At 53.2% G+C, this 17,469-nt stretch overlaps 1 protein-coding gene across 1 annotated transcript; it reads right to left on the reverse strand.

Moving 5' to 3' along the window:
• Positions 1–270: 270 nt before the first annotated feature.
• On the reverse strand, positions 271–13,745 carry LOC119111497 (glutamate receptor ionotropic, kainate 5). Its single transcript, XM_037235313.1, has 7 exons — positions 13,720–13,745; positions 13,129–13,334; positions 8,739–8,920; positions 3,849–4,055; positions 1,056–1,232; positions 366–493; positions 271–289 (listed from the first exon to the last, which is right to left on the reverse strand). The coding sequence occupies exons 1-7, from the start codon at positions 13,743–13,745 to the stop codon at positions 271–273; spliced, it is 945 nt and encodes a 314-aa protein (XP_037091208.1).
• Positions 13,746–17,469: the final 3,724 nt, after the last annotated feature.

Raw genomic sequence — 17,469 nt, forward strand, 5'->3', positions numbered from 1 at the left:
CGGCTGCTGTCCGTGTTATGGTCTGGATCTGAGGACCGGCTGCTGTCCGTGTTACGCCCTGGTTCTGTGGATCAGCTGCTGTCCGTGTTATGCCCTGATTCTGTAAACCGGCTGCTGTCCGTGTTATGCTCTGGTTCTGTGGATCGGCTGCTCTCTGTGAGCTGGCGGGGCTCTGCGGTGCGAGCTCCAGCGGCGTCCGGCGGCGCCGGCGGCAGCGGCACACGGCCAGCTCCAGCGCCAGCGCCAGCAGCCCGGCCGCGTGGCCGGCCGTCAGCACGATGAACGCCCCCTGCACGTGGTACACAGACAGCGCCACGAAGCGGGGCCGGGCGCTGCCGGCGTCGGCGCCGGCGCCCCTGGTCTGCTCCCTGCGCCGGCGCGCCACCGTATCCAGCTCCCATTTGCGGATCAGACCGGCCTCGGTCAGTCGCTGCATCACCGCGTCGAACTTGTGCACGAACGGCGCCTTCGGCCGGAAGCCCCAGGCGAAGTTCTGTCGGCGGACGGTGGGGCGGATTTTGACCGGGGAATGCCCTCCGATCGCCGCAGGCATCACGGACGATTGGTTTGGTGATGTCACCGGCATTCAGCTGCACCAAGGGTAGTAATGACGCGCCGCACCGCCCCATTTTGCAGCCCGTGGCTAGCGCGATAGCCAAAGTCACAGAGGGGTGAGAACACGAATACCGCATCGCCGTTACAAACATCACCGAGCAGTACAACACACACATACATTACCCGTTGGCTCTAGAGCGTCCTGCGTGGCAGTTTAGAGATGTGTCAAGCAGTATGGTGCTTGGCAGCAGAGGCTTCTCCCAACCAGACAAGCCATCGGAAACGAGAATGACTCGAATGATGTTGAAAACATTCGGAGCATTCATGTTACCATCAATGTTTTCCGCGACATTTCAAATGTTTACAAACATTTCCCGCAGAATGAAAACGATGAAAAATCATCACGAACATGATGATCTGTTTTAAAGAACACACAAGATCGGCGTCAGTGCCCCAGTTTTACAGTGTGCTTGAGTGCATGCGAATAACGCCCATCTCACCTCGGGCGAGAAGGCCTCCTTGGCCATATGGACCAGCGGTCGGCCGCTGCTGTCCGAGTACCGTTCCGCTATGAACGCCTGCAGGTTCGACCTCCACGAAATGAAGGCGTACCGCTCGGTCAGTAGCTTGACGAACGAGTCCTCGATGTTGTGGTACTGCATGGAGGCGAACAGCCGCTGCGGGAGCGCAGGGCGCCGCGTCAGACCAGCGTCAGACTGGCGCTGGCGAGGTCAGACCAGCGTCAGACCAGCGTTAGCGAGGTCAGACCAGCATTAGACCAGCGCTAGCGAGGTCAGACCAGCGTCAGACCAGCGTTAGCGAGGTCAGACCAGCGTCAGACCAGCGCTAGCGAGGTCAGACCAGCGTCAGACCAGCGTTAGCGAGGTCAGACCAAACCAGTCATGTCGCCTCCGGTAACACGCCCCCGGTTCGAAATTAAGGCAACACGCTTCATGGACTGTACTGTGGCCTTCATATGACATAGCAGATAGGTACGTCATGATTTTTTTCTCAGCAGTTGCGCCGAGCAGGCGGAGATGACTGCATAACTTTGGTCGTTAAATCGCTCCTTTTAATGCTGTGCAGTTTTCCTCCATGGCGCCTGTTTTAGCCATTCCGTCGCCGTAAGCTGTTCAGTGCATTTGCGACGAACATTATGGACGAACGTCATGGATAAAACATTAGTAATAGCCTTACTCCTCGGATAAAACCGGGAGAATGGAGATATAGATGAGTCGATGTTGCGGCAATGTGCCTTTATCGAAACAATAGCAGGAGTTTCACTTCTGCTATTTATCGAAATAATAGTAGATGGCTCACTTCAGCTATTGTTTCGATCAAGGCATGTTGCCGAAATATCAACCCAACTATATCTCCAGTCTGCTGGTTTTTTTCCGAGGATAAGGCTATTACTACTGTCTTATCCATTCCGTTTTCATGTCCCTAGCAGCTTACGTAGATAAGAATTTGCGGGTAGGATGTCGATCATTCGTGAAGCTCTTGCACCTGGTCATTACACTTCACGCACGTGTGTCATAGTCGCTCTCTGTCCCCTCCAAACGTTCACTCACGCACGTGCACCTAATCACAAGCAAATGCGCCATCGCCGCGCGCTAGCGATGCGCACCCCCCACAGTCCACCTGACGGGCACAGCAAATAACCTTCGCAGGCGTCATGTTATGCACCGAGGCCTTGCGTGACGCCCCAGCGCCGGTGTAAGTCACACGGCCGCCCTCGCGGGGGTTGATGATATCACGCGTGAGCCGGCCCGGCGGGCCCTGGGGCCGGCTCCAGTGACACGCCACCAGAGCCGGAAGCCGGCGGCGAAGCAGGAGGAGGGGCGTGGACCGCCCGCCGGTCCGGTCCGTGCCGTGTAATGTCAGGCTCACTCCACTCGGAGCCACGTGTCTCTGAGTGTTCAGCGGAGTCCCAGACGAGGGGTGTGGACCGCCCGCCGGTCCGGTCCGTGCCGGATGACGTCAGGCTCACTCCACTCGGAGCCACGTGTCTCTGAGCGCTCAGTGGAGTGCCCACTGCCCAGTGCGTGGAGTGCCAGACACCGCTCGGCGGTCCGGTCTGTGCAGGGTGACACCAGGCTCCCCCACCCCCAATCTGTGCCGGGTGTCTCTGAGTGTTCAGTGGAGTGCCAGATGAGGGGCGTGGACCGCCCACCGGTCCGGTCCGTGCAGGGTGACGCCGGGCTCCCCCCACCCCCCCAACCCCACCTCCACTCTGAGCCGGGCGTCTCTGAGCGTTCGGTGGGAGTTCCCACCGCTCAGCACAGCCGTCACGCCGCCTTCTCCGCGTATCGAGCTTTAGGCCGTTAAGGCGGATGGGGGAGGGTTGACTAATGCAGATGACCACTGGGGGAGGTGACAACACGTAATGCAGATGACCACTGGGGGAGGTGACAACACGTAACGCCTGTCTTACACCAACGTCACTGAGGCCTACTGTGCGTCCGCCAGAGGCTCAGTGCACGCTACTCTCACGCTTATGTGTGACAATGTTCAGATGACGTGAAAGGTTGAGCACGAATGAACATTTTCAAACAAAAGAACGTCGGTTCCAAGGAAATGACTATCTGCGCAGACAAGGCGGGAATCAGGACGTGGTTTGCACACATGATACACGACACCGCTTGCGCGAAATCTGATCCATGCCAGTCAGTACGGACCCTACAATAGCTAGAAAACCCGCCCTGAACACGATCAAGAAGTTGGGAGGTGGGTGGAATGACATTGGACCAAGGCGCAGCTGCGTAATGCTCTCTCCTGAAATTGAGTGGCATTGCATAAAATGAGTTCGTGCTTAGATACAGTTCGTTCAAACCTTTTGGGCGATCATTTTGAGAGGTCAGCCGGCTCGCTATCTCAACCAACTGTTGGAGAGTTTAGTTCGGAAAAACAGCTGAGAAATCGGTTGAGGCAAGTTCGACTCTGACAATGTTCTATCATGGCTCCAAAGATGGACTGCAGATCAGACGGTGTGTAGCCAGGGGCGGACTGGTCTGCTCTGAAGCGTGTCTCGACTCTGTCTTGGTAGTGGCGTGCATAATAGCAAAACTGTCTTATATATGCTACCCACGTTCGACTTGGGCATGCCGGCTGTTAAGTATTAATAGCTGCATGATCCATGCATTCTAAATATATTACGCATATATTCTCGCGTAAGTAACACTGCACATCATGTAACCACGGGGACGTTTGGTTTCTTCAACCTATATCAAAACACCAAAACGTGCCCACAAGGACCCCGTGATCCGCATGCTCCAAAGACTGTGGCGCCTCACCTGGTAGACGGGCATCGGCGAGGTCTGGAAGAGGATGTGGTCGGATCCGTACGTGTTCGTGATGCCCCAGGAGAAGCTGCTGGACGCCAGCTCCTCCAACGAGTTTATGTTCTTGCTAAATGACGGCACCGTCATCATAGCAACCAGCGACGACTTGTAGGCGGTGAGAATGATGATGCAGTACAGCCACCACCAGCCGAGAAAAGTCTGTTGAGTGCCAGGACATCACGCTCAGGTACATCAACGTAAGGTTAGTATTCGCCGATTTCTATCAATGTACGATGCGAACAAACTGTTCATGAGCAGGGGGTGTTCGCGGACAGCTGACCGGTCGACAGTGTGAAGCTGCGAATAAACACAAACGAAAAGTGGTTCGTGAACTGTTCACAAACTGTTGGTGAACACCCAAGCTTGCATTAATGAGAGCCATGCAAAGAGACCTTTTAACCTGTGTTTAGGGTATCCAACAACGTTGCAGGACAGAATTTCGTACTCGTTTTTTTTCGTACTTTCGTAAATTTCGTAAATTCGTAAGAGAGCCCACCGCGCTCTCTTACTCTCAGCCTGCCGCGCTCTCCTACCCTCAGCCTGCCGCGCTCTCCTACTCTCAGCCTGCCGCGCTCTCCTACTTTTAGCCTGCCGCACTCTCCTGCCCTTAGCCCACCGCGCTCTCTTACCCTCAGCCTGCCGCGCTCTTCTACCTTCGGCCTGCCGCACTTTCCTGCACTCAGCCTGCCGCGCTCTGCTACCTTCAGCTTCTACCCTCAGCCTGCCGCGCTCTCCTACCTTCAGCCTGCCACACTCTCCTACCCTTAGCCTACCGCGCTCTCTTACCCTCAGCCTGCCGCGCTCTTCTACCTTCGGCCTGCTGCACTTTCCTGCTCTCAGCCTGCCGCGCTCTTCTACCTTCAGCTTCTACCCTCAGCCTGCCGCGCTCTCCTACCTTCAGCCTGCCGCACTCTCCTATCCTTAACCGACCGCGCTCTCTTACCCTCAGCCTGCCGCGCTCTTCTACCTTCAGCCTGCCGCGCTCTGCTACTTTCAGCCTGCCGCACTCTCCTGCTCTCAGCCTGCCGCATTCTCCTACCCTCAGCCTGTCGCGCTCCTCTACCTTCAGCCTGCCGCGCTCTGCTACCCTCAGCCTGCCGCGCTGTCCTGCCCTGAGCCTGCCGCGCTGCACTTCTTCGCCAATGACAGTCAGTAACCGGGGAATATGGCACTCCAGCTGAGCGTTGGACGTAGCCTCCAAGCCGACCCTTCATTTTTCCTGTTTGACTTAACACCAGAAGACCTTGATTGGCCCTAGCTGAGACATATTTAAGGGGTTTCCGTGCGACCCCCGAGTGAGACGTTCGCTCCTCCAGCGGCCCAAGTGGCTCGTCGGTGCAATGTGTGGCTGCCAGGTCTGTCCAGAACACACAGCCACCATTGAGCTGTCAGGTCCGGTCAGAACACACAGCCACCGTTGGGCTGTCAGGTCCGGTCAGAACACACAGCCACCGTTGGGCTGTCAGGTCCGGTCAGAACACACAGCCACCATTGGACTGTCAGGTATGGTCAGAAACACAGCCACCGCTGGGGCATACTTCTGACATGCATGACAGCGGCCCCTGACGTCTATGGCAGGACATGGCTCTGGTCACACTGGCCACGCTCGGACACGTATTAGCGGCTCGGACACATATTATCAGGCGCAGCACCCCTTGAGGTGATCTGGACGCCAACCATACCAGAGGCTTCCGACAGGACTCTCAGTAGGTAGCAGTCTCGTTTTATCAGGCACGTCTGCACCTAACGCAGTATACAAATCCTGGTAGGCCGACATGTCACTTCCATATTAGGTGGCGTGGCTTTCATCGTTCATCACATCTTCCACGACCCAGCACTTCTAGCCCGGCTTCTAGCTCGCTCCAGGCCAACGCTCGGTAAGCCACGGGGTAGCTGTCTGCGTCTTAGTCACGCGCTGTGCTTTGGACTGCCGCAGGATGCACGAGCAGGCTTTCACTCTTGTGTTGTATGTGGTGCCCCCTAATTCATGGATTTGGCGCACACTGCTATGGCTAATCTTGCATTTACAGACGGATGAATACCGTTTACATTTGTGCTTGGTTGAACGGATTAGATTACTTCTTCGTCCGTCGGTCATCTTGAATATCGGCTCGCAAGCTTTGTCCTCACGTTTGTGCTCCGTGCCACTTCTTATATATGAATTGCTCAAATATTATAAACCGTTATCTTGACTTCTCAGAGATAAGATTTGCATGTGATTAGTTGGGCACAATTGCTTGCGTGACAGAAGTCATACGAAGATTTTCCTACGACATTGTGCGTACGAACAAATACGTTACACATAAGTGTGATGCAAAGTATTGTCCGCTCGCGACACAGCAACCTGTACGCTGGCATGTGGCGATAAAGCAATGGTGATGTGGCAATAAAGCTAAGCTGGCGATGGGCTGCTTAACGTAAAGGTAAGAAGCTTGCCGTGCGTGTAATTGCTTTGTTCATCGTTGGAATAATTCGGATGCGTGCGAAGTCGAGTAGCGTGGGAATTACAGCACAAGTCGCGTGTGTTCCTCAAATTTTGAATGAACCGGACCTTCGTTACATACGTCTTAAGACAGAATCGGAGTTCAAAGATGGAGTCAGTTTGTTCCACGTTCCTCTTGCGTGTCTTATCTGAGCAGTTCCGAGGCATACATGAGTCGATTCCCGTCACACGAGTCTGCATGGAACCATGTCGTGTGCCCAGACTCGCATGTCGTATGCCCGGACTCGAACCTGGTCTGCCACGTCGGCGGGGTAGACTCAGCCGGATTAGAGGAGGCGGAGCGACCGGCGGAGTCCACCGGGTTAGGGGAGTCGGAGCAATCGGCGGAGCTTACCGGGTTAGTCCGTTCCCCCCTTCTCGCTCTCGGGGTTTGCACTGTTAGCCGCACTACAGCGTGCTAGCTGGGGAGAAGGGGGAGGGGGGCAGGGTGGCAGGTTGAACGCTACGTGCGTCGCCTCTACGCCGCATTGCCTCAGTCCCCCGCTGAGTCAATTTGCTGTTGTATTCGCGTGTGTGTGCCTGTGCGAGCAGGCCTGCTGCGATGCTAATGGATGTTGTCCACGGCGGAAAGGCGGTATTACATTGGGTGTTCCGCGCTACTTGTGATGAAGGCCATGATTGCTATAGGGATGATCACCACGGCGCTTATACATGCGCATAGGTACTTCCCTTGCGTTATGGTTCGCACGTGCATGCATAATATGTCATGCTCGTGAATATACTGTGATTGATCAAAGTGCACGAGTTGGATTATGTGCTGTTGGTGAACTGCTGCCCTTCCGGGTGGCTTTGCTTATTAGCGATGACGAAAGCAAGAACATCATGGTGATACCGCCACGCGCACCAATATCCTTGTTTGCTGTGGAGGACACAGAACTGTAAATTTTCTGCCCAGCGCTAACCTGGGCGATGGCGGAGTTGGCCGACGGACGGCTTTGGCTCGGTGCTAACCTGGATGGCGGTGGAGTTGGTTGGCAGGCGACTTTTGTTCGGTGCTAACCCGGGCAGCGGTGGAGTTGGTCAGCAGATGACTGGCTTGGTGCTAACCTGGCCGGCGGTGGGGTTGGCCGACAGACGATTCTGGCTTGGTGCAAACTTGAGCGGCCAGACGACTCTGGCTCGGCGCTAACCTGGGCGGCGGTGGAGTTGGTTGACAGACTCTGGTTCGATGCTTACCTGGGCTGCGGTGGAGTTGGTCGACAGACGACTCTGGCTTAGTGCAAACTTGAGCGGCCAGACGACTCTGACTCAGCGCTAACCTGGGCGGCGGTGGAGTTGGTCGGCAGACGACTCTGGTTCGGTACCTACCTGGGCAGCGGTGGAGCTGGTCAGCAGATGGCTGGCTTGGTGCTAACCTGTCCGGCGGTGGGATTGGCCGACAGACGATTCTGGCTTGGTGCAAACTTGAGCGGCCAGACGACTCCGGCTCGGTGCTAACCTGGGCGGCGGTGGAGTTGGTTGACAGACGACTCTGGTTCGATGCTTACCTGGGCTGCGGTGGAGTTGGTCGATAGACGACTCTGGCTTAGTGCGAACTTGAGCGACCAGACGACTCTGGCTCGGTGCTGACCTGGGCGGGCGGTGGAGTTGGTCGGCAGACGACTCTGGCTCGATGCTTACCTGGGCTGCGGTGGAGTTGGTCGGCAGACGACTCTGGCTTAGTGCAAACTTGAGCGACCAGACGACTCTGGCTTGGCGCTAACCTGGGCGGCGGTGGAGTTGGTCGGCAGACGACTCTGGTTCTGTACCTACCTGGGCAGCGGTGGAGCTGGTCAGCAGATGACTGGCTTGGTGCTAACCTGTCCGGCGGTGGGGTTGGCCGACAGACGATTCTGGCTTGGTGCAAACTTGAGCGGCCAGACGACTCTGGCTCGGCGCTAACCTGGGCGGCGGTGGAGTTGGTTGACAGACGACTCTGGTTCGATGCTTACCTGGGCTGCGGTGGAGTTGGTCGGCAGACGACTCTGGCTTAGTGCAAACTTGAGCGGCCAGACGACTCTGGCTCGGTGCTGACCTGGGCGGCGGTGGAGTTGGTCGGCAGACGACTCTGGCTCGGTGCTAACCTGGGCGGCGGTGGAGTTGGTCGGCAGACGACTCTGGCTCGGTGCTAACCTGGGCGGCGGTGGAGTTGGTTGACAGACGACTCTGGTTCGGTACTTACCTGGGCAGCGGTGGAGTTGGTCAGCAGATGTCTGGCTTGGTGTTAACCTGTCCGGCGGTGGGTTGGCCGACAGACGATTCTGGCTTGGTGCAAACTTGAGCGGCCAGACGACTCTGGCTCGGTGCTAACCTGGGCGGCGGTGGAGTTGGTCGGCAGACGACTCTGGCTCGGTGCTAACCTGGGCGGCGATTGAGTTGGCCGGCAGACGGTGCTGGGCGTTCTCGCACATGGCGCCGTACGAGTTGAAGATGGACAGGCCGAGCGAGAAGCGCCGCTCGGGCTGCGGGTGCAGCCGCGTGAACATGAAGGCCAGGCAGCCGGAGATGACCGTGGATGCGATGGTGACCAACCAGAGCGGCGCTGCCGGAGCAGGCGCACCGCTCAGTGGGCGGGAGGGCGTGCGGGCACCGCGGCCACTGGCACCGAACAGCTGCCCAGCCCGGCGCTGTCGCGACGCCGGCCCGACCCCACTCCAGTCCCCTGCCAGCGACTCTCCGCATCAGACGGTCACGTGACGGAGGGGCCGCTGACCTGATGTCACGTGGTGCAGAGGGGACGGTGATCTGTTGTCACATGGGGCGATGGGACGATGAATTGCTCTCTCATGGAGCAGGAGGATGGTGACCTGATATCAGATTGGATGCAGGTGTCGGTGGCCTGGTGTCAGATGGGATGCGGGTGTCGGTGGCCCGGTATCAGATGGGATGCAGGTGTCGGTGGCCTGGTATCAGATGGGATGCGGGTGTCGGTGGCCAGGTATCAGATGGGATGCGGGTGTCGATGGCCTGGTATCAGATGGGATGCAGGTGTCGGTGGCCTGGTATCACACGGGGCCTTACAAAGGCAGACGTACGGGCGGCGGCTGTCTTCCACGTTTCACACGCGTAATTATTTCACGATTTGCGGCACTTGCGTGATTCTTGGCAACTGGTTCCATCCGTGGACTAGGCACATGCACGCTGCATACTAAGTGTATGCATTGTGTATACCCGTATATAGCATCTCTGATGATACCATTTGCCAACAGCTGTGAAGGACTAGGGCCATTGCCTTAGTCACACCGGCAAGCTTCCCACGCCTCGGATAGGTCACGGAGAGGGTCACGTGCGCTAGCATGGATATCACGTGTGCCACGATCAATGCACCCGTTGCGGTGCATGGAGAGGCTCCAAAAGCGGCGTCCTGGCGCCGGCGTCATACATTGGCAAACTGTCACCCGCGCATCGCCCTCGCCTTCCATTCCGCCATGTTCCCACAAATTATGACGCTGGGGAAGATAGGATCGATGCCTACAATATTGATCCGAAACACCCTTTGGCCAGATATTGCAGGCATTTAGCACTCGGGTGCGCACGACAAACATCCTCAGCCACATGCCATGGTTCACCTACATAGATGTGCACTTAACTGACCTCATGACATTGCATCGCCTAAAGCTGTCTGGAAATTAAAGAATACCTGAGCTTATAGCCACCTCTGATGATTTCAGATCATGCAAACACAAATAATGATCGTCAGATTAATGAACAAAATTCAAACGTTCTGTGTAATGTGCATTTTTAATAGCTGTTATATGCAACAATAATCAGCAAAATGATCATGTATTATTATTCCGCGGATGACCGTGGTACTGTACCGCAAAGTGCTAACGCATTTACATCAACACATTCTTTTTATGACAATGTAATACCTTGAGTGCTATAACAGCCCCATTAGTCGGTAGACTGTTGTTGAATGGCATATTGACGGCACGCACCTACATAGATCTCCCGAAGGTAGCAGGCGGCGTGGCCGACCAGTCGACTCATCGTCGCCAATGACGTAAACAAAACACGCCAACACGTTAAATCGGCACCATTCAAAACGGTGCGCGCACTACAGCTTGGGTGTCCTTGACATGTGGCTGTATGAACACCTTCACTTCGTCCCGGTCCATTTATACTGGTGTCAACACGTTTGTTGTCGAGATTGTTCGCGACATCTAGACCTCTTCAATGGCACGTGTGAGCATTATTATGAAATATATATATATATATATATATATGTATATATATGTATGTACGTATATATATTGGTGTTGAAATGCTACATGCAGTGCTGCATGTGTTGCGGGGCTGGAGATGCAATCACAATATGCATGGATGAAAAGCAGTTATGGATGAGCGATATAAATAAAGGTCATTGCATAGTTGGAAATCAGGTAGACATGCAAGGCATAGCGTACATTGCAAGTGCTCGTTTGAACCGAGCCATTTCGCCACGTCGTGGACTGCAAAGTGGTGATGGGGTGATGATGGCGTGGTGATGAGTGTGATTCTGAACTGGTCGACATTCAGACACGCACACGTCCGGTGTTTTGAGAGCGATCTCGGAGTAGTCTTTGAACTCAGGCAAAATATCACAAAAGTGTGCATAATATAGATTAGATGTGATTGACGTTATTTCTTCATCTATATATGTGTTCCGAATGCATGGTTTCGCGTCAGTGCCTCTGTCTCAGCTCGATCCGCGCTGCATCAGGCCATATCTGGGCGGAACCGTGGCCGAGTTATGACGTGCTTTCGAGTATGTGAAACTAGCAAAACAGATTTTGACCTTATGAGTTCCGAGTTCTTGTACTGAGTTATGGGCCTTCAGCAGACGAGGAGATGACTGAAATGACATTGTAGAGCAAGCGTTGCTTATGTTTTCACGACGTCTCAAGTTTGCTTATGATCAAGCCATAGTTTTCATGTAGGTAAAACATGTGTACTGGCATAAAGCAATAATACGAACAGCTTATGTGCAAGCGCACCTCGTGATCACAATCACAGCTGAAACGTGGAGTAATGGCCATATAACCGATGTTGTTTTACAAACGTCGTTAAACCACCACTTTTCTGGTACGTTGATCGTCGACAATCCATTATAAGAGCTCTGAACTAACAATGCTGAAACACCAGGGGCTGAAGGGCTTCCATGTATCAAGTAACCACGATTTTATGTTCACGTCATGATGCGACTACAGAATTGCATTTTTCCTTGAGGACCCTCCAACAGCTTCCCTCTTCCCTCCACAGAACCCAGCATCAGATTACCCCCCCCCCCCCCCCCACCAAATAGCACTTGCCTTTGTTCTATATATTAGTATCTTACACGATCTCACGCATCGAATGTAACATTGTGTTTGAATGTTAGGGTGATAAGCTTTCTAAATGAGTCAGTTTTGTGAGCTCTAACACAGGCTTAGGCCTAAGCAGTGCATAATTCCCCAGCAATTCTGATGAAATGTTGCTCGATGATGTTGCCCCATCGATATGTCGAGATCATGAGGAATTCACGAATTACATGCCAGCAAGCAAACAAACGGAATGTGATAGGGGTCCGCATGGTCGACTACGTTGGTTTCGCTCGTTTTACTCATTCACTCACTACATCTGAACAAGTAATGAACACGGATGCATGTCAGCTTTGCGAATCAAAATTGTGTATTTGTGTATTTGCACTGCAGCGACTGCTGCTTGTGGCATTGGAGGATACCGGTTCCCAAAGCTTAGAGAAGTCTGTTATCTAATTTGTTCTAAAGGCAACTGCGGGTAAATCCTGAAACATCGTTGACGCTATAAACAACTTGACTAATTCTCTACACCTTAACTGATGGCTGAGAACATTCTTAACTCCAGCATAACACCCAAAGAATGTGAAACATTCCAGATCGCTTTATTTGTAATTGTGCGTCATGTAGCACCGCATCGGGCACTCGGGATCACCGTAACGTCGCAGATGGCATGCCTTTTCCCCGTTTATCGGATAACCTTCCAGCTTTCGATGCAAGGGAATGAAGAGCGTGACATTGATTTATTGCACGGCTGACGCTTAAGTGCGTTGTTGATGAAAGGAGCTGAATGTCCATGAGGTCTAGAGGAATGGCGTCTGGTTTTGCTTGCATGCACCTTAGCTGATGATCAATCCATCAAATGGGTTTGCGAAAAAACGTACAAAAGAGATGGGTGTGGGGTAAGCAGCCCAGCATGAGCGGTTACGATAGCTGAAAGGTGAGCCATTCGATCACCGGTCCAGTCATCACGGGATGCCTTTTTCATGCAGGTTTTGCTATTTTACCAGGTGCAGCTCAAACAGGCCAGGAATAATTAAATGCTGAGGCCGGTGGAACTCATTGCCGGGATGACGCAGCAGCGGGTAAAAAATTTAACTTCTACTGCTCGGGTGGGCATATGAGGGTGTTTTGAAATTACTTATGTAGGATAAAAAACAGCCACAAAATTCAAGCATGCCAATGCATAATCAAACCCAATAGCCTGTGTTTCCTGACTAAAAGACATAATTAACCGTAACAGAATACGCACGATTCCTTTACACCGACCGTGGCCGCTCGCCCTAGCCCACCAGATACACACGGCACAGCACAAAGCCTTTACACCGACCTTGGCCGCTCGCCCCAGCCCCACCATACACACGGCACAGCACAAAGCCTTTACACCCCTTGGCCGCTCGCTCCAGCCCGGCAGATACGCACGGCACAGCACGAAGCCAGCATCCACGTAACACATGAGTAAGGAGACACTTACTTTCGAATGGTCGGAAGATGGAGAGCCACTGCGGCAGCGGCTGAGCAGGGCTCGTGACGAACACAAACGGGTCGATGGCGTAGATGCGGATGAAGCGGATGACGCCGCTGCGAGCGTAGTTCTGGGTGAGCACCAGCGAGAAGTCGGCCGTCCCGTTTATCAGCTCTCCCAGCACGCCCGTCCAGCGCCCGTTCTTCAGCTGCACACTGCCGAGCAGAGCGGTTCATTGTCACTCTGGGCTCCACCCGAATAAACGGCATGCCTTCCGTCTTTGCTTTGTACCTGCTGGACGGAGCTGTACACCGTTAGCCCTTTCTCTGCATCTTGCCCAACAGTATGACATCATCAGCTCGCCCTCTGCACCCTGCACGGCAGCAGAACACCGCCAGCTCTTCCTCGATCACCCTCCCTGCTGGTGGTGTGTCTCTCTATACCCTGTCCGACAGAGCGTCACGCCTGTGACGCTCTGTCACAGGGTATAAAGAGATACCCTGTGACATTCTGATCATGTGTCACATATCTGTGACATATGATCGTATACCTCTGCACCATGCCAGATAGGGCAGTGCACTGCCCGCCCTGCCTCCGCACCTGTCAGGCAGTACTTCCTCTGTCATCATGTCATCTTGCCACCCTACCACTCTGCCACCCTGTCACCATGCCACCATGTCACCTTGCACCCTATCACGCTGTCACCCTGCCACCCTCATCATCCTGTCACTCCGTCCCCCTCGTCACCTTGTCACCCTTATCATCTTGCAACCCTGCCACCCTGCCACCCTGCCATCCTTGTCACACTGCCACCCTGTCACCCTGCCATCTTGCCATCCTTGTCACACTGCCACCCTTGTCACACTGCCACCCTTGTCACACTGCCACCCTTGTCACACTGCCACCCTTGTCACCCTGCCACCCTTGTTACCCTGCCACCCTGTCACCTTGCAGGTGTGTCCTTTTACGCCCTGCCCGACAGAGCGGCGTGTCTCCGGCTCTCCCTCTGCACCCCGCCCGATAAATCAGTATTCCGTCTGTCCTCCCTTCCTACCCCGCCCGATAGATCGGCATACCGTCTGTCCTCCCTTCCTACCCCGCCCGATGTATCGGTATACCGTCTATCTAATTTTTCCAGCATGACCCTCCCTGCTTCACTCGACAGGGCAGTACATTATCTGTCCTCCCTCCGTGCCCCGGTCGACAGGGCGGTACGTCTGTCCTCACGCTGTATCCACGCCGGCAGAGCGCTATGCCACCGCGCTGAGTGTTGTTTACCTATACGTATCCTTCTTTACAGCAATTCGTCCGTTTGTTTTTGTTTGCGGTATTTCCATGTTATCTCCGAATTTAAGTGGCGCATCGAGGCGCACGGTTCCAGGCACACGACGGTGCCGACCGAGCCAGATCAGATGGCACAACCAGGCGCACGGATCCAGGCACACGACGGTGCCGACCGAGCCAGATCAGATGGCACAACCAGGCGCACGGTTCCAGGCACACGACGGTGTCGACCGAGCCAGATTAGTTGGCACATCCAGGCCCATGGATCCAGGCACACGACGGTGCCGACCGGGCCAGATCAGATAGTCAGCCTGAATAGGCGCAAATATGGCGTGTGGAAGGAGCGAAGCTGACACGTGGTTGATGAATGGCCCACTGTTCGCCGGCGACGAGACGGCAAGCTCAGCGTGTCACCCTCAACACCCGCAGGTGAAATCGATAGTGGACCGCGGCTGCTGAATTACATGAAGTACCGTACCAAGCGGCTGTGTATAAAGATTGGTCATAGACTGGGTTGTATATACATTGCGATGTCATGGATATTTTACTATGAACAAGGCAAACATTCATATGGTTGTGAGACCATTACATGAAGTTCTTTACAATGCATTACCATTGGAACTCTACGCAGACACATAGCCGCAATCGCATAACAGTAACTCACATCCAATGCCCAGTAACTCGACACGCGCTCGGCTGGGGGTCAAATTAACCAGAGGAAGATATTCCAGAATGACTTCCGGACGGCGCGGCATAGCCGCGCCAAAGTTTTCATAGCTATAGAGAACTAAGTAGAGCATCTTTTTAAGTAAGAAATGGATGTACCTTGTAAGGTCGCTGACGTACGGCAGGTCAAAGTCAGGCCATGGCCGTCGGCGAAGGGCATTTCTAGGGAATCGTTCAATGTGATGCAACAGCAGAGTGTTAGACGAAGCCATATATATCTGCGGTAGTTTCTTGGCAATCAACCGTCTGAATTAAGAATTTCACCCAATCCCATTGATTTAGGGTCAGGTATAAAGGTCAGAACGAGGCCAAAACTAACCTGCTTTTTCTCGAGACCCTAGATTCATGGGGTGGTTTCTGGTGCTCATTTTAAATTTATTAATGACGGGGACCGCAACAGATGCGTTCCATGGACTTTTAGAGGCCAGAGTAGATCCTGACCTAAAATGACCCGGGTCAACATTATGTTTTAGGAACATACGGTCTAGCGTAATCCCTGACGCTTATTCGAGTGGCAAAATGGGAGCAATCTCCCAGGTATTTGGTAGCCTTGGTCTTACGAAGGTTGGGCAAGGTCACTGACTTCATTGACCTTTTGCTTAGAACGGGGATCTAGCTTCACAGCGGTTGCATGAGGAGCTCTGAGGGCACTTGAAACACTAATCTGGAGTTTGATCTTGTTTGACCTTATTTGACCCAAGACCATGACCTAAGAACCTCAAATTTTGACTCAAGTGAGTTCACGGACAGACTACTCTATCCTGTGAATTTGGTGTCTATAGCTACCTTGTTTTGGGGATATCGTGGGTCAAACTGACCCCCACCCGCGGGGGTGTTCAGCACGCCGGCCGGGTGCGTGTTGAGGGCTGTTCGAGAGTTTGCCTGCTTGTTAAGGGCTAGAAAAAGTTCATTTATAAACAAGTGTTTGGAGGCGTCTTGATTTCGAAATGTCTTGTCATCACATGTCCAAAAAATGTCAGTGTTGTCTGTCCGTTGCTGACGCGTTAATGTCCCGCCATGTGCGTGTTGCATGTGCTCCAGTGATGCTCCGTCGCGAAAGGTTCGGGAGTGTCGTATATCCAAAAATGTGGTGAATTAAACGATGTTTGCAGCCTTTGTGATTTGAACTGACCTCCCCGTACCAGTGCACTTGAGTTGGCTAGGCTGGTCCGCACTGTTTCCAATAAGAAAGTCCTGAGTCGTCTACTGCAATAGCAAATGATGAGGTCTCTTGTGTGGCCGTTCACGTCATTTACATGTCACAAGATGATTTCCCGTGCAGTCTTTGCAACTTTTTCAACAAGAATCGAAAAACCATTGTTCACCGAAGTCTGTTTGATCGTACTAATTTCGGAAGAAGTCCTGTCCGGTCAGAACAATGTTTAAATGCACGTCTGCGCAATGACCTACGACGCCTGACAAGACACTTATGCGACTAGGTAACCTCGGAGCACCGTAAAACGCGCATGACAGGACAACAACGCGACAGAAACTGGCGGACAACACTGACATCCTCTAGACACGCGATGACAGAAGATGTTTTCAAATTTGGGGGCGCACATTTTGTAATGAATTCTCTCCAGCCCTAAACGAACAAGCAAACTTTTCCATAACGCGTAAATTTCTGGGTATCAGGCGTTAGTCGCCGTCCAGTGATTTTGGCTATTTTTTTCCGGTGATATTTTAATATTGCTGGTTAGTTTTACATACATTCAGGTGCAGACTTGTCATCACGTAAATAATTGTCTCTTGTTATAGGATCGATTGCCCTCTCCGCAGTAGCAAATCACATGACAACATAGTTGTACAACTTCCGTCTCCTTAAATGTTTGAAACCTGTCATTTGTTTCATTTATTTATTTCCATGATGAGATATGATCTCGAAACATTAGGCCATCAGATACCAACGAATATATGAGTGATTTTGCAAAAACATTCTCTAACCCGAACGATAACATGGAAACGAAAGTGGAGAACTCGAAGCGCAAAAACTTCGTTAAATTCGAACCCGCGTTGTTTTAAAAAATAGACCATGCATGAAACAAAATTCAAGATATTCAGACACACACACACACACACACACACACACACAACCAACACACACACCCACACACACACAACACACACCACACCCACACACACACACACCACCCACACCACACACACACACACACACCACACACACACCCACACACACACACACACACACACACCACACACCACACACACACACACACACCACCACACACACACCACCACACACACACACCACACACACACACACACACACAACCACACCCACACACACACACACCACCACACACACACACAAACACACAC

This window comes from Pollicipes pollicipes, unplaced genomic scaffold (genome assembly GCF_011947565.3).
Source record: "Pollicipes pollicipes isolate AB1234 unplaced genomic scaffold, Ppol_2.1 Scaffold_7261;HRSCAF=8764_pilon_pilon_pilon, whole genome shotgun sequence".
Classification (NCBI taxonomy): domain Eukaryota; kingdom Metazoa; phylum Arthropoda; class Thecostraca; order Pollicipedomorpha; family Pollicipedidae; genus Pollicipes; species Pollicipes pollicipes.